A 22202-nucleotide genomic window follows, 5' to 3' on the forward strand; every position below is an offset into this window, starting at 1 on the left:
ACACACACACACACACACACACACACACACACAAACGCACACACACACACACACACAAACACATGCATGCATGCCACACAAACCACATACATGTGCACAAACACAACAGCGTGCAATACCCGTACCGGTGGAGCTGGCCCAGACTGTGGATAAACGCCATGCCGTAGGCAATGTCCCGCATCAGGCGAGCCTTGAGCCGCCACACCGCGGCAGCGTCTGCATCCTCCTGCACAGGTTCAGATGTACTACTACTGCTGCTGCTGCTGTTGCTGCTGCTGTTGCTGTCGAGTGCATCACCAGTACCACTGCCATCGTCACCACCGTCATTGTCGCGCACGTCAATGGTTTCAGCAAGAAGGGTGTTGGGGATGACAGCAGCGGTGTCATCAACCGTGCCATGCACATGGTTGTTGTCGTTGTGGTTGTCAGGGCCAACAGCAGAATCGCCCTCCACAGACCGCAGCACCTCTGCCAAGTCACGTCGCAGGAGCGACTGCAAGGACCCAAACGCAACGAGCTCTAGCACGAGGAAGGGTGACCCTGTTGGCGTTGTGCCGGCGCCGAAGAAGCGAACGACGTGGGGGTGCCGGGTGTGCTGCAGAAACTCCACTTCCCTGCCAAACTCGGCAACGGTGCTCTCGTCCATGAGCATGATGCCTTCACGCAAAATCTTCACGGCAACTTGTACCGTGTCCCAGTCTGCTCGCCACACCTCGCCAAACGTTCCTGGCGACCCAGCGTCAATGCGTGACACCAGGTGCAGCTCATCAAAGCCAATCTCCCACGCCTTCTTCAGCGCCATCACCTCCTCATCCTTCTCCTCAATCAGGCGCTTCTGCAACTCGTTCTCGGACTCCAGCTGTACGCGGTATGCCCTGCTGCGCTGACGGCGACGGTAGATGGCAAATAGGCAGGGCCCCAGCGCCAGCCCAAACAGCGCAGCCGCCACCACAATGCCCGTAAGCTCGGCAGCTGTGAGCGCGTCGGGCACACACTGCCCGCCCTGCCTGCGAAACTGCGGCGCGCACCCACAGTTGAAGGTGTAGCCAATCTCCGTGACAAGGGCGTCCATGACGCTGCGGCGAATGCGCAGCGGGATGAGCTCAAAGCGGCACTGGACAGGGCTGCCCTCCAACGCAAACAAGGGGGCGCTGCTGCGCTCGGTGATGGTCTCGTCATTGGAGTTCCAAATGTTGCCCACGCTGTTGCCTGCAGCATCGGCGTCTGCGGGGCCCAGCACCGTCTGCGCGCGTGCGGCGCTGGTCACCAGATCGAGGTTGTTGAGCCAGTTGTTCTGGGACACGTCAACCACCTGCAGGCGGGAGAGGCACGAGCGCAGGAACTGCTGCGACGCAGCAGCCTGGTTGAAGGATGGATGGTGCAGGCGGCGTGCAAACAGCATGCGCGTGCCCAAGAAGCGGCACAGCAGCGACGAGTATGCAATGTTGGTGTCGGAGATGTCGAGAATGCCAATGGATGGGGAGCGAAGCGTGTGCAGATCGTGACACCCGGAGGCGTTGAGGTGGTTCAGTGGCCCCGCAAACACCGTTGCCAGGGCGTGGTTGTCCTGCAGGTGGAGGGAGGAGATGTTGTGCTGCGGGCATGCGTGCAGCGTGGTGATGCTGGTGAAGCGGATCGAGAGGTCGCGCACGTTCTGCTGCAGCGCACTGCACATGGCCGGCAGCAGCGGGCTGTCGTCGCTCAGGCCGGCCCAGCCCACAAACAGCGAGGCGAGGGAGAACCGCTCACCGAGCACTTGCACGGCCTCAGCGGTGAGGACGACGTTGGTGAGAGCCAAGTAGTGCATCCTGTCGGGTGACATTGCACGCAAGTGGTCACCTGTGAGGGTGATGAGCGGGGACGGGGCAACGGCGTGAGCGTGAGCGTCATCGCGGCCTGCCGCTGCCTCGCGTACCAGCGACAGCTGCACCTCTTCCAGCGAGGTGAGGTTGTGCAGCAGTGTGGGCGGCAGGTGCGTGATGGCCGTGTTGCTGAGGCGGAAAGCGCGCAGGCCTGGTGCATGGCGGAACACATCCGCAGCGATACTGGTGAGGTGCGGGTTGTTTGAGGCTTCCAGCGTGTGCAGGTCGGGGTGGGCTGAGAAGAGACCAGACGGGATGTGGGTGAGGAGGTTTCCGGAACACGAGAAGTGGCGTAGGCGCACGTTTGTGGCAAAGGTCTGCGGCCAAAGCCGTCGCAGGCGATTGCGATCAACACGGAGACTGGAGAGGCGTGACAGCCCGTCCAACGCATTCTCGGGAAGGCGTGTCAACCTTATCGCGCGCGCGTGTGTGCGTATGTGTATGTGTATGTGTATGTGTGCGTATGTGTATGTGTGTGCGTATGTATGTGTGTGCGTGTGAATGTGTGTGTATGTGTGTGTGAGGAGGGGAAAGTGGGAGAAGATGAGTGAGCTGCTTCCAACAAAGGCGCTGAAGTGATCGGAGCTGCAGCAATGACGACGAAACCACGTCAGTAACGAACCGCAGCAGTGCGCACACACAGAACACACAGAACACACACACACACACACACACACACACACACACACACACACACACACACACACACACAGAACACACACACACCCACACACCCACACAACACATAGAACACACATATATGCACACGCACACGCACACGCACACACTCACACACAGCACACAATTCACACAACACAAACGCACCTGTTGTTTGAGATGTCAATACGCTGGACACGGACCGCGCCGTGAAACTGTGCAGGATCAATGTCTGTGATGAAGTTGTCTCGCAGGGAGATGGTGGAGGTAATGCCAAAGGTGGCAAAGGCGTCACGCGGCAGCGAGCGAAGCTGGTTGTCGTCCATCCAGAACAGCAAGATGCGCGGGTTGGCGGAGAAAAAGCCCGTGGGCAGGCTGGTGATGGCGTTGCGAGAGAAGTACACCTCCTCCAGCGCAGGCAGGCCCTTGACAAGCAGCGGCGGCAGCTCCGTCAGCTCGTTGTCGTGCACGTCAATCCACTTGAGCCCCTTTGTGTCACGAAAGAGGTTGGGTGGCAGCTTTCGGATGGTGTTTGCGTTCATGTAGACGACATCAAGCTCCACCAGGCCCACGAACGTGTCTGCGCTCAGCTCGCCAATGGCGTTGTTGGCAAGGTCGAGCAGGATGAGGCTTGTCAGCCCGTGGAACAGATTCGATGGCACGTGGTTGAGGGCGTTGTTGCTGAGCCAGAGCAGCTGAAGCGACGACATGTGCTGGAAGATGCGCGGGTGCAGCGAGCCGACGCCGCAGTCAGAGAGCCGCAACTCCTTGAGGCGGGTGGTGTTGTCGAAGATGCCCAGGGGCAGCTCCGAGAGCGAGTTGATGGCCAAGTCAAGCAGGTCCAGGTTAGTGAGGGCAGAAAACGTGTCTGCTTCGAGGAAGATGAGGTTATTGCGGAAGAGCCAGAGGCGAAAGAGGCTCGTTGTGCGGTGGAAGAGGCCGGACGGGAGCGACGCAATGTGGTTGCGGTGCATGTTGAGCTGTTCGAGGCGGGTCAGGTCGTCGAATGCGCCTTGCTCGATGCTGCGGATGCTGTTTGTGCCCAGCCGCAGGTTGACCAGGTTCGACAAGCCCGCAAAGACGCGCGCGGACACGCGCGTTAGGGCGTTGTTGTGCAAGCCGAGCACCTCCAACAGCGGGTTGTGTGCAAAAGTGTTGTCTGGCAAGTTTGTGATGCGGTTGGCGCTGAGGTCGACAGTTGTGAGCTGCGGCGCCGCCGCAAAGAGACCCTCATCAATGGATTCGAGGCCGTTGCTTCTCAGATTGATGGACTGCAGCTGCGTGAGCGTGGACAGGGATGACGGCATCACAAACCGCAGCCCGCGGCTGTTCCTGATGGCGAGCGTGCGAATGTGCTGCACCATGGCAAACGGGCTGCCGGTGACACCCGCATCGGTGACGCCGGACAGGCTGAGGACGTTGATGGAGGTCCAGTTGGCGTGCTGCAGGATCCACACGGCCGTCGCCAGGGAGAGGCTGCCTGTCAGCTGCAGGCTGTTGGGTTGCGTCTGGGCAAGATGCGTCAAGCCTGGAGCGGCGTAGCCACTCGAAGTGCCTGGGTCAGGGACGAGGGTGAGGTTGAGCCCAGATCCAGGGCGCGCCGTGAAGTCTTGGCTGGTTGGGCTGTCGTCTGCTTCAATGTGTATGGCAACCGCACCCCTGATGCGAGCAGTGCAGTTGAGCGCGAGCACGTCCTTGAGCAAGCACGCATGGTTTGGGATACCAACATCGTTCCGGCGCCGTCGTGTTTGAAGGTGGGATCGACTGTGACGCTGCTGCCATTGACGCTGCTGTTGTCGCCAGGTCGGTTGCCGTGCACGGGCACTGGCCGAGGCGGCATAGCCAAGTGCGTCTGCAACGCGAATCACGGTGTGTTGTGCTGCTGTGGCGCGAGGGTTGGTTTGTTGCAGGTGGTGGAGGGCACGCAGCTGATCCGGGTGCCACTCGCGATCCACGTCGTCTGCCTCCAGTACAACCGCTCCCAGTGCGTCAGATTGTGCGCCAGAGTCAGGGTGGTGCTCAATGTGCCGAGCAGCTCGAACAGCCCTTGCAGGGTCCCCCCGCTTTGCATGAGTGTTGTAACCGGGAGTGACAGGCACATGGGCGTGCGGTGATGATGTGGTTGCTTGCTGCGGTTGATCTTTGCTGTGAGGATCTTGGGTTGGTTCAGCGTTTGCTGAGGTTGCCTCTGTGGTTGCTTCGAGACACCTCACCAAGTCATAGGTGGCAACATCGCTTCCGCCACAGGAAATCACGCGGTCCACACACGAGGCTGGCACGGCAGGTGCAGGCGCGATAGCGGCGGCAAAAGCTGCCCTCCCTGGAGTCTCGAGGAGGAGGAGAAGGAACGGGAGAAGAAGGAGGAGGGGGACGACAGTCAAGCAAAACGTCGCGTGTCTGCTGCTGTGGCTCATCATCGCCATGGTCATTCATGTGTGGCAGGCGTGTTCGTGGAAAACTATCGTGTGTCTTTTGCAAAACCCACCCGCCGCCTTGACGGTCTTCCCCCCCACCCTCCTGCAGCGCTTAGAGCGCTTGCAAGCACCCAAGCACATCGCTCTATCGAGCTCGCTTGTGTTCTGTTGGTTCTTTGGTTCGAGGGTTCTTTGTGCTGGCGCTTTTGTCTTTTTGTTCTCGTGCTTCATGTCATGTCATCCTGCATCCTCTCACTCGCGCCTTCTTCAGCCTTCTAGTTCCTCATCTCGCGCAGCATGGGCGTTTCGTGCAATGGTGAACGCAAGCAGAGCAAGGGCGGCAGGCGCCAGAAGAAACACAGCGTCCAAAGGAACAGGGATTGTGCGTGGTAGGAAAAGGCGCCCCGAACAACAACAGTTGCAACGGTGGCTGCGAGCCGCACAAAAAGTAATACACAAACATGCCAGGGTGGTGGGCAAGGTCACGTGCACACAAGACAACAGCACAGCAGCACGTCGAACATGGCTTGGGCCGGTTCAAAATCAACAGACAAACCAGAAGGCAAGGGTAAAACCAATCAACCAAGCCAGGCATCAAGAGGGTGGGTGACAACGGTGGCGGCAGCAAGGAAAACAAAAAGCACACGGACGCACAACAATGCACACTCGCTGCTGAAAACGATTTTGAGGGTGCGTGGCACAACAGGGCGAGCCACCAGTTCACAGCAATCACTCGTCGGTGTCGTAACCGCCAAATCCATCGAAACCAGTGGCGTCATGATCGGCGGCAGCATACGTGGGCTCTTCGCCACCGTCGGCTCCGTCCACGTCAGCGCCCACGTCCAGGTACCCGGCCTCGTGATCTGCCACATCCTCCGTGTCGCTGTCTTCCTCAAACATGTTGTCCGTCGACATGGCGCTGTAAAGGGGGTTGAACACGGCGTGGCCTGGATCGTGAAGCGCAGCAGGCTCGTCGTACAGCTGCTCCTGCTGCTGGGCATCATCCGGAACATCATCGTACAGCCCGTCATCCTGCTGCATGGCAGTTGCGTCCTCGTACACTGGGTTGGTGAAGGAGACAGTTTCGCGCTGCTTCGAGGGCGCAGCGCCAGAGCTGGCTCCAACAGACGTGCGGCGACGAACAATCACAAACGCAACAAACGCCCCAAGCAGAACAAGACCACCAAGAACACCAGCGGCAATCTGCCACTGCGCAGCAGCTGTGGATGAGGATGCCTCGAATTTCCTCCCCGCGGTGGTCGTGGGGCCACTCAGCGTCGTGCTGTTCTCGGCAGTGGTAGTTGTGCTGGCCGTCGTCGTTGTTGTCGTGGTTGTTGTTGTCGTTGTCGTGGACGTTGTGGTGAAGGGGCTCTCCACAGCCGTGGGCGTGAACACGTAGCCATTCCACTCACCAGCCACGATGCCGCTCTGCACCAGCTGCAGTGCAACCTCAACAGCGTCCTCCGCAGTCAGCGCAGAGTTGAGCGTCACTGCATACACGCAACGAAGGGGGCATGAGTTCAGCACATGGTGTGGGACGTCGACGCAAGACAAGAGAACAGGAATGAGGTTCAAGGAAGAGGGAAAGGAGAGGAAGGAGAATGAAGCTGACAAGGTGCAGTGGTGGAAGCACGCACTAACGCGAGATATCAAGGAAGTAATGGCACCGAACATCACACAGTCCAAGCAAGAACGTCAGCATGCTCTTTCACTCGTGCACACGGCGTCACGTACGAGGAATGCGCAAGGTTGCGTTCTTGACATATGGGTGGTCGTTGAGGTCCAGAAGGTGCGAAGCAGGGAACTCAACAGCCACAGCAAAGACCTGTGTGTGCACATAAGTCAACATGTCAGGATGAAGGAATGACAACACGTCATGAGCTCACACACACACACACACACATAGAACACACATCAGCACACCTGAGCAGTACCATCGTCACATGAACGCATGACCACAACTACAAACACACACACACACACACACTATCATCATTGCCCCATACCTTCGTTCCGTCGATGGAAATGTCGACGATGGGAATGCCAATGTCATTCAGCGCCCGCAGCGCACGCGACCGAACCACGTCCTCAAGCGTAGTGGAGATAGCTGTTGCGTTTGACGCGGAAGTCGAATTGGTTGTAGTGATCGCTGTAGAGTTTGTGATCGTACTGTTGCCAGCACCACCAGCACCGGCAGCCGTGGTTGTGATGGTCGTCGTTGCGGCTGTGGTTGTGGTTGTGGTTGTGGTTGTGCTGGTTGTGGTGGTGGGCAGGTCATCTGTTGTGGTGTCCACTTCAAACTGCAGCGAGTAGCGTGTGTCTGGGATCACGTACCCGGGCGAACCACCAGCGAGCAGCGTGGGCTCGGGCGGATCCGTGAACGTGACCGTGATGGACAGCTGCGAGTCGCGACGCAGGGACTGTGACGCGCCCTCGCTGTCCATGGAGAACATCATGCTCGACGCAGGGAACGGCAGGCGCTCCACTGCAGAGAGACGGGAGACGACGCGAGGAAAGCGTGGGTGGGGTTGTGGGGAGTGAAAGGTGTGCAGTGCAGTCGTGAGTGAGTGACGAAGAAGAAACGTGGTGGGCGAGTGAGGGCAGCAAACAAGATACGGCATCACAGCAGGAGAGACGCAATATCAAGACCAACAACACAGCCGCACACGCACCCACACACACACGAGAACACACATACACATAAACATACACACACGCGCACACACACATACAGATACACATACACATCCAAACACACTTGCACGTACTGAGCTGCTGCTGGAAGCTGCTGTGGATGGCGGCATCAACGGAGTTGTCTGTCGTCAAGTCCACGCGGCTGAAGTTGCCGACGTGCAGCAGCTGTGACGTGACGTCGGTGGCAAGCGGCTGCTGTGTTGCCACCCCAAAGCACGTGGCATTCACGCCAAACGAGTACACCGTGTAGTCCACCTCAGTGCGCAGCCCAAGTGCAGCCGTCACTGTGTCCCACACGGACCACATCTCCTCCTGATAGGCAAGGGGGGGGGGGTTGACCACAACACCAGCAGCAAGTGGTGGTGGTGAGCAAGGCACAGGCAACACCATTCAGTATGAGGACGTGCGTTATTGGGTGAGGGTGGTGAGGACTTGAGGTACATGCATGCGTGGTCGTGAGCACGTGCAAACACAAAGCACACACGTATATACTGCACACACGTATATACTGCACACACACACACCACAGGCACACACACACACACACACACACACACACCACAGGCACACACACACGTTTCGACTTCATATATGACTGCAGCCACGTCCAGACAAAACACGGTTCACACTTCCCACAAAGCACAAAGCACAACCAACCACTCACACAACAACCAACAACCCCACGTGCATCGTACCGGCTGCGCGTCGTCGGATGCGCACAGCGTGTAGTTGAAGGGCCAGGACGGCGTCGCCGTCGCCGTCGGCGCCACATACGACACAGACACAAGCCGGTGCATCCACGACGACCCAACATCCGCCAGCGTCAGCAACACAAACTCCGTCACGTCGTTGTGCGTCGTCAGCGTCAGCGTCGCCCGCGCGGGCCGCCCCAGCACAGGCGCAAACTCTACCGTCTCAGGCACAATGCGCGCCGCATACAGCGAGCTCAGCAGCGTCACGTTGCGCACCCCGGAACTCACCTCAAGCACAAGCTGCGTGGCAACCACAGGCTGCACAGACACAACAGACACCCGCGCAGGCCACAGCGCGTTCGGCCCGCCCGGCACCCGCGACCGCGTCACAAACGTCGCCACGTCCTTCGCCCCTCCACCACCGTGCTGCACGCGCACGGGCACAACGCCAAACTGCACCAGCTTCTCCTTCAGGTGGTCAAGGTCAATGTCCTCGCCAGCGCGCAGCGCACGCACCGTCACGTGCCACTGCATGCTCGCCTCCAGCCGCGGCACATCAAACTCGTCCCCGGCCGACGGCTGCCGCGCAACATACGTGCACAGGCACCCGTCGCACTGCGCGTCCACAACCGTGCGGCCCTCCCGGCTCAGGATGTCGTCGACCAGCGTCACCCCGCCGCAGAACCACGGGTTGCGCAGCGTCGAGCCGTGGAACGACACCACCCGCACCGCAGTCGCGCCCGTCGCAAGCACGCTCTCAAGCTCCTGCGCCGCCCGCACACCGTCGCCCGCCTGCTCACCAAGGATCACCTGCACCTCGTGCCCGTCGTCCCCCGTGCCGGCCTCGGCGCGCGCAATCGTGCCTTCCTCCGCGTACCCGTGGATCTCCCCGCCAAACTGCAGCCGCAGCCGCCGCGGCACCACCCGCTCCGTCGGGCTCGTCACAACAGCCCGCACAACATAGTACGCGCCCCCGCTCGCCGTGCGCGCCGCCGGCTCAATGCGCCGCACAGACAGCGCCGTGTCAAACACAAACGTCGCCGTCGCCGTCGCCGTGCCGTGGTCGGGCGGCGGCAGCACAAACACCGTGCGCACGTGCCGCACGCCCTCGTTCCCGCTGCCGTCCACAGCCCTGTACGTCACCGTGAACGACTCGCTCCCCGCAATAGAGGCAGACGCCGTCAGGTTCGTCTGCTCCATCCCGTTAACAACAACAAACCCGTCAAGCTTCACCGTGGGCCAGTAGTTGTCCCACGCCGTCGCGCCCTCGTCCACGTACACCGTGCCCTCCCGGATAAACAGCACCTGCGGCCCAATCCCGCGGATCTTCGGCGGCTCCGTGTCCCGCACCTCCACCGTGCGCGTCGCCGTCTGCACGTGCCCGCAGGGGTCCGCAACGCGGTACACCACCGTGTAGTCGCCAATCGCTGACGTGTTCACGTTGTCCTGCGACGACACCTGTGCCGTGACCTCCGAGTGGCACCGGTCCGTCGCCAGCCGCACAGAGGGGTCCAGCCACGTGTACCCGTAGTCCGCCACCATCGGGTTGTCTCCGTACAGCTCAATGTGCGGCTTCTCCGTGTCCACAAACGCAATCACCGCAGACGCGCTCGCGCTGTTGTTGCACCGGTCTGTCGCCGTGAACCGCACCGTCAGGTTTGCCGCCATGCCGCACGTCGTCGTCTCCTCGATGCTGTGCGTCCACGCCAGGTCGTGCGTTGCCGAGCACAGGTCCGCGGCAACCGCCCCGCCGTTCATCTCAATAAACGCCTGCAGCACGTCCTCGTTCGTGTCCGCGTCGCACTGGTGCTGCGCGTGCGACGGCAGCCGCGTGAAGAACGGCGGCGTCGTGTCCGCCACAATCAGCTGCGCCGTCGTCCTCGTCGGGTTGCCGCACAGGTCCCGCACCGTGAACGTCACCGTCACGTTGTTGTTTCCGCACCCGCGCTGCAGCGTGCGCCGCACCTCCTCGTAGTTGTGCGTCCACGTCAGGTCCGCGCTGTTCTCGTCACAGTTGTCCACCGCCATCGCGTTGCCGTGCGTGTCCAGCCACGCCTGCACCTGCGCGTCTGTCTCGCCGTTGCAGTCCACATGCAGGTCTGTCGGCGCCTGCACCACGCGCGGGCCCGTCGTGTCGGAGACCTCCACCGTCTGCTGCGCCGTCCCCGTGTTGAGGCAGTCGTCCTCCGCCAGCCACGTCCGCTTCAGGTCGTACGTGTGCGGGCACCGCCCGTCCACGCGCTCCTCAAACCCGCTCACCACCGTCTCCTTGGTCGAGCACGCGTCCCGCATGCGCAGGTCCGGGATGCCCGGCACCGCGTCGCACGACGCAGGCAGCACAGCGGGCAGCGTGTCCACGGGCACGGGGCCCACACGGTCCGCAATGGTGAACGTCGCCGACGTCGGCGCGACGTTGTTGCACTCGTCCACCGCATAGAAGGTCACGTCCGCCGTGAACGTCGTCGAGCACCCGCCGGTCGTGTTGACGTCCTGCGACGCAAGCGGCCCGCTCGTCTCGTCCAGCTGCACGGAGCGGTCCGAGTAGAACCACGCCACCTCCCCGCACGGCTCCCGCGCCTCCGCGTACCCGTGCGCCTCCAGGTACATCTGCAGCGCGCGCGTGTTGTTCTCCGCCACACACTCCACCACCGTGTCCACGGCGGGCTTGCTGATGACCGGCGGGATGTTGTCTGTCACGGTGAGCGCGTGCTTGGTGGTGGCGTTGAGGCCGCAGCCGTCCACCGCAACCCACGTGCGCACCACGCCGTACTGGAACGGGCACGCCCCGTCCATGCGTGCGTCCGTGTACGTCGCCTCAATCTCGCCCGTGCAGTTGTCGTACGCCCGTGGTGCGGGCATCGTCACCGCCACATCGCACGTCACCATCTGATCCTCGGCCTCCTCCAGGAACACGGGCGGACGCGTGTCCGTCAGCACAATCGCGGCGCTCACGGGTGTCCCCTGCCCGCAGTCGTCCACGGCCATGAACGTCACGTTCACAACGTCCCGGCACGTCTGCTCAAACAGCGACTGCACCCGCTCGTAGTCGTGGTGCCACGTGATCTGGTCCGCGCTGCTGCACTTGTCCTCGGCCTCTGCCCCGCCGTGCGCGTCCAGCCACGCCTGGATCACCGCCTCGTTGTCCTCGCCATCGCACTCCAGCCGAAGCGGGTCCGGCTGCCGCGTGATGCGCGGGCCCGTCGTGTCGCGCACCGTCACGTTCTGCACATATGTGATGCTGTTGCTGCACACGTCCGTGAAGGTGAACGTGCGCCGCAGCACATACGCGTGTGCGCACGCGCCGTCAACCCGCTCCTCCGCCGTCACGGCGTCGTACCTGCGCTCGCCACACGCGTCCACGGCAAACACGCCCGGCGCAAGCGGCGGCACCGCGCTGCACTCCGCAGTCACGCTGGCGGGCACGTTGGCGCCCACGGGCGGCTGCGTGTCCTCAATCGCAATGTGCACGTCCTGCTGCGAGGAGAGGCCGCACTGGTCCGTCGCCGTCACGCGGAACCGCACGTCGCCGGTCCCGCCACACTGCGCAAGGCTCAGCCCAAGCATCTCCGTCTCCATCGTCAGCGTCGGGCTGCAGTTGTCCGTCACCTGCACGCGCGCGTTCCGCTGCATCACCGCCGCCACGTCCCGCGTCACGTTTGCGCCGCACTCCAACGTCTGGTCCGCCAGCTCCGCGTCAAACACGGGCGCCGTGCTGTCAAACACGCTCACCACCTGCTGCGTGCTGTTGGTGTTGCCGCACCCGTCGTCTGCCACCCACGTGCGCTGCAGTGTGTACTCGTACGGGCAGCGGCCGTCCACGCGCGTCTGCGTCGCCGTCACCCGCGCCCCGCCGTCCGGGATGCACACGTCTGGTGCCGTCAGGTTGGCCACCGGCGGCACAACGTGGCACTCCGCACTCACGTTGCGCTCCGGCACCGTGGCAAACCATGGCGTGTTGTTGTCCGTCACCGTCAGCCGCCCAAGCACGATCTCGTCCACCTTGCCGTCGTTGAAGACGGCGTGGAAGTCAAACAGCCGCTTGTAGCAGTTGGGCAGGTGCCCTGCCGTGTGGTTTGTGCTCATGTACGTGAACGTGGGCGAGCCGCAGTGCTCGTGGTCCAGCACGTCTGCCGAGCCCGCAATGCTTGCCCACGCGTCCACCTTGAAGGCAAAGTCCGGGTCGTCGCACGCCAGGGCGAGTGGCTCTGGCCGCGACGTGAAGTTGCAGTACACGCAGTCCTTGCCCTGCTCAATGCACGCGTGCGTGTCCTCCAGCTTGCAGTCTGCGGAGCACCCGTCGCCGCCCATGGAATCGCCGTCATCGCACTCCTCCCCTTCAACAATCATGCCTGAGCCCAGGCCGGGGGGGGGGGGTAATGGAGGGAGGACAGAAGAGGGGGAAGGAGAGTGTATTGTACGTGTGTGTGTGTGTGTATGCGTGTGTTTTCGTGAGTAGGGTGATATGAGTGGGTGGACCAAGTATTTTAGGAGCAAGCAAGAGGCATGCATTCGTTCACTCATTCAATCGTTGTGGGAGTGTACAGCACAGTCAAACAAACAAATCCGTTTGCACACACACACACACACACACACACACACACACGCATGTGTATGTGCAGGACGGGATCTGTGTCCATGTGCCGTCTGTGTTGCAGGTCTGTGTCCATGTGCCGTCTGTGTTGCAGGTGATGGTGTCCAGGTCGTCCACGGCGTGGAAGCCGAGCTCGCACACATACGGGATGACGGCCGGGTAGCGCACGCTCTCTGTGCTCGTGGGATCCCCAAACTCAATCTGTGGTGGGTGCAAGTGCGGGAGTGTGCGTGTGTGTGCGAGAGCATGTGTGCGTGTGTGTGTATGTGTGTGTGTGCATATGTGCGTGTATGTGTGAGTAGGTGCAAGGGTGTGAGGCTGTGGTGCGATATCAAGGCGACGCTGCAACCATACTTGTCATGCCACATTCGCGCACGAGCAACACACACACACACACACACACACACACACACAAAACAACACACACACAAAACAACACAAACAACACATGACGCAAAGCTTGGATCGCACGGAACGCCGACACACTGGGTAAAGTCGCTGTTCTCCGTCTGGTAGCCGGCCGCACATGGCTCGCACATGGCATTGCCACACTCTCCCTTGAAGAAGTTGTCTATACATGTGTGCATGGGTGTGTGTTGGGGGGGGGGGGCAGGGTGAGGGTGAATGATGACTGCAACGAGTACACGAATACACGACTGATACGCACGATTGGTGCATGGAGCCACCACAAACACACATGACACCACCTCACACACATGTACTCACATGACACGTACACACGTACACGTACACACACACGCAAACACACACACACATACACACAGCACAAGCATATGCAAGCACCCGTGGTCACCCACAGCACACTCACCACGGCAGGGGACGCATGTGAGGCCATCGCCACTCGGCTCGTAGCCGGGAATGCACTCGCACTGGTTCGCGCCAGCTTGGCCGTTGGTGGATGTGCCGGCTGGGCACGACACGCACGCCTCCGTGGGCGTCGGTGGGTATGTGTCCACGGGGCACTGCGTGCACGTGGGCAGCTCGCCCCATGTGCCCGCGGTGCTGCACGTCAGCTCAACAGGGCCAGCCATGCCATGCCCGGGGTCGCACGCCACTGTTGCATCAGCAGGGTAGCGCTCAGATGATCGCGTGGTCTGCGCGTTGGCGATGTTTGGATCGGCGCACAGCACGCCGCGGCACGTGGGCGGCTCGGGGCTCCAGCTCGCATCTGTTTGGCAGTCGATGGTGGTGCTGGCGCCGACGGGCTCGTAGCCCGGGTCGCACGCGTACGCCGCCTGTGCCGGGTACCTGCCGTTGTTGGTGATGGAGGTGATGCTGCCGTGGTCTGGTGGCGTCAGGGTGTTGCACGTGATGCCAATGCACGTTGCCTCTGTGCCGCCAAAGGCGCCCGTGCTGGCAATGCACTGCCGCTGCGCATCCCCGGTGCTGATCTCGTAGCCGGGGTCGCACGTGTAGGTGGCCGTGGTCGGGTACAGGCGGTTGTTGCTGTACGACACGCTGGCGTGGTTGGGGATGGCCAGCGACTCGCACAGGCGGCCAACGCAGCTGGGCACCGCAGACCACGTGCCGTCTGCCTGGCATCTGGCGGGCGCCGTGTCTGTCAGCTCATATCCAACCTCGCAGCTGAACGCTGTTCGTGTCGTGGCAGTGTTGGTGATGGTTGGAACAAGTATGATGGGGAGTTGGGGGAAGGAGTGTGAGGGCGAAGGCGTGAGTCAAGGGTGGGGAACGGGGAGATGGTGAGGCAACTGGTGATGAAGGAACTGATGAAAAGGGAACTGACTGATAGTCGTGATGGTGTTGGCATCATGGCAGACATTTTCACGCACACGCACACACGTTCACAAGGAATACGCACAGCTCACACAAGCACACACGCACGCACGCACGCACACGCACAAAACACGCACACGCACTCACATGCAGTGTTTGGATGGCGAATGACGCCCGATGGCGACACGGAGCCGTGATCCAGGGCGAGCTCCTGGCATGGAACACCAATGCAGTGCGGCGTGACACCGCTCCACGAGCCATCTGTCTTGCACGACAGCTTGTCGTTGCTCTCAATCAGGTAGCCCGTGGCGCACGTGTACGTTGCCGTGCTCGGGTACTTGCGGCTGTTGCTTGTTGTAAATGAAGCGTGGTTGACCGTCGGGGGCGTCGTGCACGCAATGCCGACGCAGGAGCCCGCGCTTGTGCCGCCGCAGCCCGACAGGTAGTAACCAGCACTGCAGCTGCCACACGCGCTGCAGCTGTGCGTTCCTTGCGTCGTCTTGTATGTCCTGCAAGCAAGGCGTTGCGTTTGTTCGTGTGTGGTTGTGTGTGAGTGGTGTGGCGAATGAGTGCAGTGGAGAGAGAGAGAGAGGGAGAGAGAGAGAGAGGGAGAGAGAGAGAGAGAGAGAGAGAGTACGCGTGGTCTCGTGGTCACGCAAGCGCTGAAGGAGCAATGATCATGATCACGTGACAACGTGTCCAGACGCCACAAACCACAGTTTCACACACAACAGGCATACCGCAACTGACCCTGAGTTGCAGTTGGCGCAGCCGCCTGGGCTTGTGCCGGAGCAGCCTCGTCGCTCCTGCCCTGCTGGGCACGATGCACACGAGGTGCACGTGCCGCCACTGGTGCCGCCGCAGTTGGCACGGTACTGCCCAGACGAGCACGAGCCACACGGGGTGCAGGAGCTGGCGCCCGCGCTTGGGCTGTAGTACGGTGTGTTGCACGCGCTGCACGACATGCCGCTGCCAGCGTAGCCGGCATTGCACGAGCACGAGCCATCACACGAGTCATCGCAGCTGATGCCCACGCATGTATCACAGCCAGCGTCGCAACTGTCATCGCAGCCACTGTATTGAGTGGAGGGTGGGCAACACAGATGGAAAAGGGAATGGGTTGTGATGGTGAGCGGCGATGGCATGATGTGAGGTTCGCGAAGGTTCAGCACAAAGCACACCTGGTTTGAGTGGTTGTGTGTGTGTGTGTGTGTGCATGCAAGCAGGCAAACTTGCAAGTTTCACAAAACGTACGCGTCACACGGCCCATCACAGGAGCTGTCGCAGTTGAAGTTACAGCCCGTGGGGGTGCAGCTGCTGTCGCAGCCGGCGTTACAATCTGCCGCATGTGCAATGACATGGCGATCAGTGGCAATGAGTGACGATGACATGCGCGCACACACACAAAAGGGAAAAGTGCCAAGAGCATCAACACGAAGGCAAGCAAACGCAACAGAGGTACAAAGCACAAACACTGACTGACCAGCGTTGCAGTTGCTGTTGCACGAGTCGTCGCAGCTTGCTGCCAAGTTGAGACGGGATGTGAGTGTGTGTGAGTGAGATGGAGGCACGTGAGAGGGGAGTCACGGCAAAAAAAAGAGAGCTGTGCGCACATGCAAATGAGCTTACACACACACACACACACACACACACACACACACACACACACACACACACAAGTACCCACTCGCATGCACACGCACGCGCACGCGCACGCACTTACTGGGTTGGCAGTTGTAACCCACGTGGCAGTTCTCGTAGCACAGCCTTCTGTAATCATAATAGTAATTATAATAATAGTCATAAGGCAAGTTGACGCACTGGTCGCAATAACTGGAACAGGAAAGACGGTGCGATCATCGATTCAATGTGAGAAGATGAGCGAGAGTATGGCCGGAGAGAAATGCCAGAGAGGGCGAGCCACGAACCAAGAACACAGACAAAAGGAATCTCAACGAACAGTGCATACAAGAAAGAACACACGCGGGCACTCACTACATGCAGCCAGTGACTTCATCGCAGCTGGTGTCACACGAGCCGAGGCATCTGTCGCAGCTCTCATCGCATGATCCTGTGCACCTGCACACATCCAAGAGCAACCCAGAAACGACAGGCAGAGCGGTGTTAATCTCAAATGGATATGAAAGTATGAGGTCATCGACTTGCTGAATTGTAAGCACACGCACGCACCAACACGGCCACTTACGATTGTCCGTTGCAGCCATCACAGCTTGCATCGCATTCGTTGCAGTCGTCGTCGCCTGATATTGTTGATGATGCATCATGCACAAGCAACAGGCGTGAGAATGCAAGCGCACACATGCCTTCCCGCAATGAACGAGGGCAAAGAAGCAAGGTGATGAATTCGTCTGAGACTTACAGCCTGAGTTGCAGTTGTCGTCGCAGTTCGAACATGATTGCCTGTGTCAACAAGCACACACACACACACACACGAGCATCAGGAAGGAATGTCATGTTTTCGAGACAGAGCAAGGGAGACTTAGCATCACAACCTTGTGTCTTGAGACGTTGTAATGGCTGGGCAAGAAAACGCATCGCACAGCTCCACAACTTACCCGTCGCAGCCCGTGTTGCAGTTTGAATCACACGTGTACGATGCTCTCACAGTATTCCTCCTCCGACGCTCCTGTCATGATGATTGCGTGTGTGTGTGGTATGTGTTGTGTGTTGTGTGTGTGTGTGTGTTGTGTGTGTGTGTGTGTTGTGTGTGTTGTGTGTGTGTGTTAGCGGCTGGCAAGCAAGTGCGCTGTTTGCGTGAAACCATGAAACTGAACAAACACAACACGAAGCGTTGGCAACTTACCCTGAGTGCCTGGATGCGGAAGAACGGGGACGTCACGTCCACGGGCATCTTGCCCTGTGCACAGAGCTCGCTGACGACGGCCCGGGCCGTGTCCTCGCTGCACACGCGGTCAGCCAGCGCCTCGATGCCGTCCGGGTTGAGGAACGCCTCCAGGTCGTTGGCCGTGGTGTACGACTCGAGCACGTGCGGCTGCATCGCTTCGCACTGGGCCATGAACGACCCAATAAAAGCCGTAAGCTCCTCGCCCTCCTCACCGCCGGTCGTGCCCTCCTCGCTCGTGCCATCGTCCTTCTCCTTGGTGGCGTCGTGGCTCGGGCACAGCGCGCCCGTGTTGAGGTGCCAGGACGGCATGGCCTCCAGCAGCTGCACGCCGCGGTAGTCGCTGATGAGCGACTGCAGCGCCCGCTGCCAGTGCTTGGTGAAGGCCGTGTTGTCCACAATGTCTGCGCCGGCGTGTGCGGCGTACACGAGCGCATCGGCCCACGCCAGGCCCCTGCGCTCCAGCGAGATGGTGAGGTGGGATGAGCCCTCTGCGCCAGACACGGCGTAGTGGATGATGCCCTTGGGCATGTACATGGTGTCGCCGGCACGCAGCGTGAACTCGTTGCAGCGCATGCCGCGCAGGTCCCTGTCCTCGTAGCGCGTGCACCCTTCTTGCTTCTGGCGCCGGATCTCCTGCAGCTGGCCCAGCTGGGCCGGGTTGAACTGCTTGATGGTCTCTGCCTCGCCGTGGCCGTGCTGTTGTTGGCCGTTGCTGGACGAAGCAGCTTTCTCATCGGGGTGGCTGTCGCTGTGGTCCTCCGTGGTGTCGTCGCTGCCGCTGGTGGCGTATGCGTCTGGGATGCAGGTTGTCCAGCGCTTTGAGCCGTGAAGCTGAATCACGAGGACATCGTAGGGGTCTGTGTGCGGCATGAGGGCGCGCGACTCGTTCTGCGTGGCGTGGTACAGGTGCACGGTGGACTCTGTGCCAAACACGTCGCGCACGCCTTCCTGCAGCTGCTTGACGTTGTCCTCTGCGGGGAAGTCCACGAGGTCCTCGTAGCGGATAAGCAAGCCAGCGCCTGCGGCCAGCTCGTCCTCCATCTGCTTGCACGAGGACACCTGCCGTGTCTCGCCTTGCTCCTTCATCTGTTTTGTGTGTGTGTGTGTGTGGGGGGGATCGCAGGCAGAGAGGGGAGTGAGTGCGACGGGAGAGGGAGGGGAAGGAGAGGGGGTGTTTGTGAGATGTGTGCAGTGAACGAAGGAGATAGAGCAGGCACATACGTACTCAAGACCCGCAAAGAATACAAACACAAAGAACACACACACACACACAACCACAAAGAATGCAAACACACACACACACACACCACAACCACAACCACAACCAACCACAAGAACACAACCACAGCCACACATCCACTCACGTGAAAGCCGCCAGTCTGCTTGTCTTGGTTCTCAAAGGCGCGGCAGAGGGCATCGACGTCGCCGAGTGGCGCAACCACCTGGTCCAGCGCCGGCAGCAGCTGCGCCTGGCGAACCGTGTTGTCCACAAACGTGTCCTGCTGGTAGATGGTGGAGAAGAACGTCGCGGCGTCGACGGAGAAGAAGTCGCCAAACGACAGCTGGCTGGGGGTGGTGGAGCTGATGTCGTTCGCCCATGCCTGGGGCGCTTCGTACTGCTGTTGTTGCCCGCTGACACTCAGGGCCGCGACCACAACTGCGAGAAGGGCAAGCGCCACGCGAGCTCTGGCCCGCAGCGCTCGGCCTCCATGGCGAAGGTGAAGGTGCCCACTGTTCATAGTCGTTGCTGTGGGCAGGGAAGCCGTAGTACGTTACTGCCTGCCTATTCGCCTTGTTGCTGATCTATGAGACAGGTTACAGACAACCTCTCTCACACACTCACACACACACACACACACACTCACAAGCTCACACACACACACACTCACACACTCACACACTCCTACACTTGCACACGCTCGCAGGCACAGCTGTGTTCGTGGTCTTGGTCGTCGCGCCTGGCTAGCCTCCTGGGTCGGTTTTGGGTGCGGTTGTTCGTTTGTCGCAAAGGTTTGTGAGGAATTCGTGCATGAGGCATTGAGACAAGCTCAGCTCTCACGTGGGAAAGTGTGGCTTGGAGACTCGTGCGCAGCAGCTGTCGTCATTTGATGGGACGCATTGAGGTGTTTCGACCACAGAGCGCTTCCTTGGCGCATCTCCTCGCAAACTTGCTTGCAGGCAATCGCCAGGTGTCTTCACAGCGTGACGGAAAATTAGCGAATGACTGTTTTGCCCCGGTACGTTTTCACAAACGCTATCCTTCGCGTGAACCCTGACATCTATGACGTGGCGAAGATGTTTTATTGCTTTTTGTGCTGTTGTGACACGTCCATATTTTGCTGACATCAGCAATTACAAAACCCAACAGCAACTGCCAACCACCGGAAGCACGAACACCACCACAGCACACAAAGCAAGCCAGCACCCAAGCATGTCTGCGACGATTGATATGGACTGGTACGACGAAGGCGGGGATGCCGCTGCGGAGATGGCACAACAGCAGCAGCATCAGCAGCAGCAGCCCGCGGGGTACGGTGGGCAGCAAGCACAGCATCGTCACCCCCACCATCACCAACACCACCAACAACAGCAACCACAGGCAGCACAGTTCCAACCCTTGCCGCAACAGCAGGGTGGATTGCCACAACCAACGTTCGTTCCCCAGCCGCCTCCCATCCCTCAGATGGGGACGGGCGCCACTGGTGGCTCCAGCGGCTTCAGCGGTGGATTTGGTGGGATGCAGCAAACGTTCTTCCAGCCCACAGGGTCTATTGGCTCACAGGGGTCCGCCTTTGCCTCTGACGACGATGAGGAAGAGCCGCTCTTGCAAGGTATTATTCTGACAGCGTGCGTATGGATGTAACGTTGTGAGTTCTTTTGAAAAGATAACCTGCTACTCGAAAAGGCTTTCATTGGCCACCAACACCGTGGGTGTTTCTCTCACGCTGTTCCCCTTTCACTCGCCACACTTCCAGAGCTGGGCATCAACTTCCGCCACATTGCCGACAAGACTGGCGCTGTGCTCAATGTCACGAAGGCGGTCGACTCACACCTCATGGACGACACAGACTTGGCGGGGCCCCTGGTGTTTTGTGTGGCTTACAGCGCCTTCCTTCTCATGGTGCGCGCATATATGTGCGTGTGCGTGTGTGCGTGTGCGTGTGTGCGTGTGCGTGTGTGCGTGTGCGTGTGTGCGTGTGCGTGTGTGCGTGTGTGCGTGTGCGTGTGTGTGTGTGTTTGTGTGTGTGTGTGTGTGTGTTTTGTGTGTGTGTGTGTTTGTGTGTGTGTGTGTGTGTGTGTGTGTGTGTGTGTGTGTGTGTGTGTGTGTGTGTGTGTGTGTGTGTGTGTGTGTGTGTGTGTGTGTGTGTGTGTGTAGGATGCCCTTCGTGCTGACTTATTTGGTCGTTGACCGTCTCTCACCATTCCAATGCTCACCCTCTTGACTGATGTTCCTTTCTATCAGAGTGGGAAGCTTGAGTTTGGTTCCGTGTACGGCGTGGCAGTGGTTGGCTGTCTTGGCATGTACACGGTGAGCAGTGTGAAGGGTGTACATGCATGCTAGCACGTGTTCGCATGTGCGTCTTGCTGTGCGTGAGCGCTTCCTGCGTGTTTTTTTTTTTTTTTTGGTTGCTTCTGCTGCCGTCCTCACAACCTTTTCGGTTTCGCTGCCGCTGCGCTGTGTCACCACATGCATTGCTACTCTGTATGTGTGTGTGTGCGGTGATTTGTGTGTGTGTGTGCGTGCGCATGTGTTTGTAGGTGTTGAGCTTGATGACACAGTCACCGCACATATCTGTGTCGCTGAGTCGCACGGCAAGTGTGCTTGGCTACAGCCTCTTGCCCATGGTTGGCCTCTCCTCCATTGCCATTCTCCTCAGCCTTAGGTCTGTGTGTCTGTGTGCGTTGATGTGTGTGTGTGTGTGTGTGTGTGTGTGTGTGTGTGTGTGTGTGTGTGTGTGTGTGTGTGTGTGAACACGTGTGCGTGGTTTGGTGGATCCACGCGTTACTCTTGACGTGTCCTCGTGATCATGTGATGCGCAGACTGCTTCTCACCGCATGGTATGGCATGCCGCTTGTTCTTTGTTTCAGTGGCGTGTTTGGCAGCTTGCTCGCCGCCATCAGCATCGCCTGGTGCACCCACAGCGCCTCTAGGATATTCACTTCTGTCAGTATTCACATGTGTGTGTGCGAGTGTGCGTGTGTCGTTGTCGTCGTCACACGATCCTTATCAATTCGGCGCCTCGCTTCCTGCCTGCAGCACGCTGTCCTTGCACATTGGACATGCTCTATCGTTCTCCCGCTCTCTCTCTCTCTCTCTCTCTCTCTCTCTCTCTCTCTCTCCCGCGCACACACACACACACACACACACACACACACAGACAAACACAAACACCCGCGAGAAGTGAGGAAGGTAGGAGTTTAAAAATATCAACAAAAAGAGAAAGGCACACGGTTCCTCTCTGGTGCGTGACTACGCGCGGTATGTAATGATAAAGTATGCAGGGACACAGATCGGGGAAGACAGAGGGTACATTTTGCTAGTTCATAATTGCTACGAATAACTTTTGTTTGAACAGTGACACACGGGAGTGACCTCAGACGCGACAGCTAAGCTCGTTTCTAGTAGGAAGACGATGTCGTCGACATGCATATCACTAGTCTAGCGGATGC

General features: G+C 59.6%; 3 protein-coding genes across 3 annotated transcripts in view; 1 reads left to right on the forward strand and 2 right to left on the reverse strand.

Moving 5' to 3' along the window:
* The window catches only part of PTSG_07902 (TKL protein kinase), a gene marked incomplete at its 3' end in the record, with an annotated part of 15005 nt that extends 10027 nt beyond the window's left edge, over positions 1-4978 (reverse strand). Inside the window, exons 1-2 of the mRNA XM_004991648.1 lie at positions 2688-4978; positions 126-2273 (exon numbers count right to left, since the gene is read on the reverse strand). Coding sequence (XP_004991705.1) covers positions 126-2273; positions 2688-4948 — 4409 coding nt within the window. The 5' untranslated portion in view covers positions 4949-4978. The remainder of the gene's footprint in view (positions 1-125; positions 2274-2687) is intronic.
* Positions 4979-5223: 245 nt separating this feature from the next.
* Positions 5224-19583, reverse strand: PTSG_07903 (uncharacterized protein). Its single transcript, XM_004991649.1, has 18 exons — positions 18896-19583; positions 17490-18617; positions 17242-17312; positions 17046-17086; positions 16872-16926; positions 16664-16744; positions 16149-16183; positions 15920-16004; positions 15416-15739; positions 14813-15174; positions 13740-14522; positions 13357-13481; positions 12919-13105; positions 8323-12668; positions 7702-7939; positions 6940-7418; positions 6668-6758; positions 5224-6423 (listed from the first exon to the last, which is right to left on the reverse strand). Exons 1-18 carry the CDS (start codon positions 19268-19270, stop codon positions 5663-5665), a joined length of 9567 nt encoding a protein of 3188 aa, XP_004991706.1. The 5' UTR covers positions 19271-19583; the 3' UTR covers positions 5224-5662.
* Positions 19584-19877: 294 nt separating this feature from the next.
* On the forward strand, positions 19878-22143 carry PTSG_07904 (YIPF7 protein; the record flags this gene model as incomplete). The annotated part of the gene is made up of 6 exons (XM_004991650.1): positions 19878-20362; positions 20507-20652; positions 20995-21060; positions 21291-21415; positions 21621-21700; positions 22109-22143. Exons 1-6 carry the CDS (start codon positions 19963-19965, stop codon positions 22141-22143), a joined length of 852 nt encoding a protein of 283 aa, XP_004991707.1. The 5' UTR covers positions 19878-19962.
* Positions 22144-22202: the final 59 nt, after the last annotated feature.

The sequence above is a fragment of the Salpingoeca rosetta genome (genome assembly GCF_000188695.1).
Source record: "Salpingoeca rosetta unplaced genomic scaffold supercont1.19, whole genome shotgun sequence".
NCBI lineage: Eukaryota > Choanoflagellata > Craspedida > Salpingoecidae > Salpingoeca > Salpingoeca rosetta.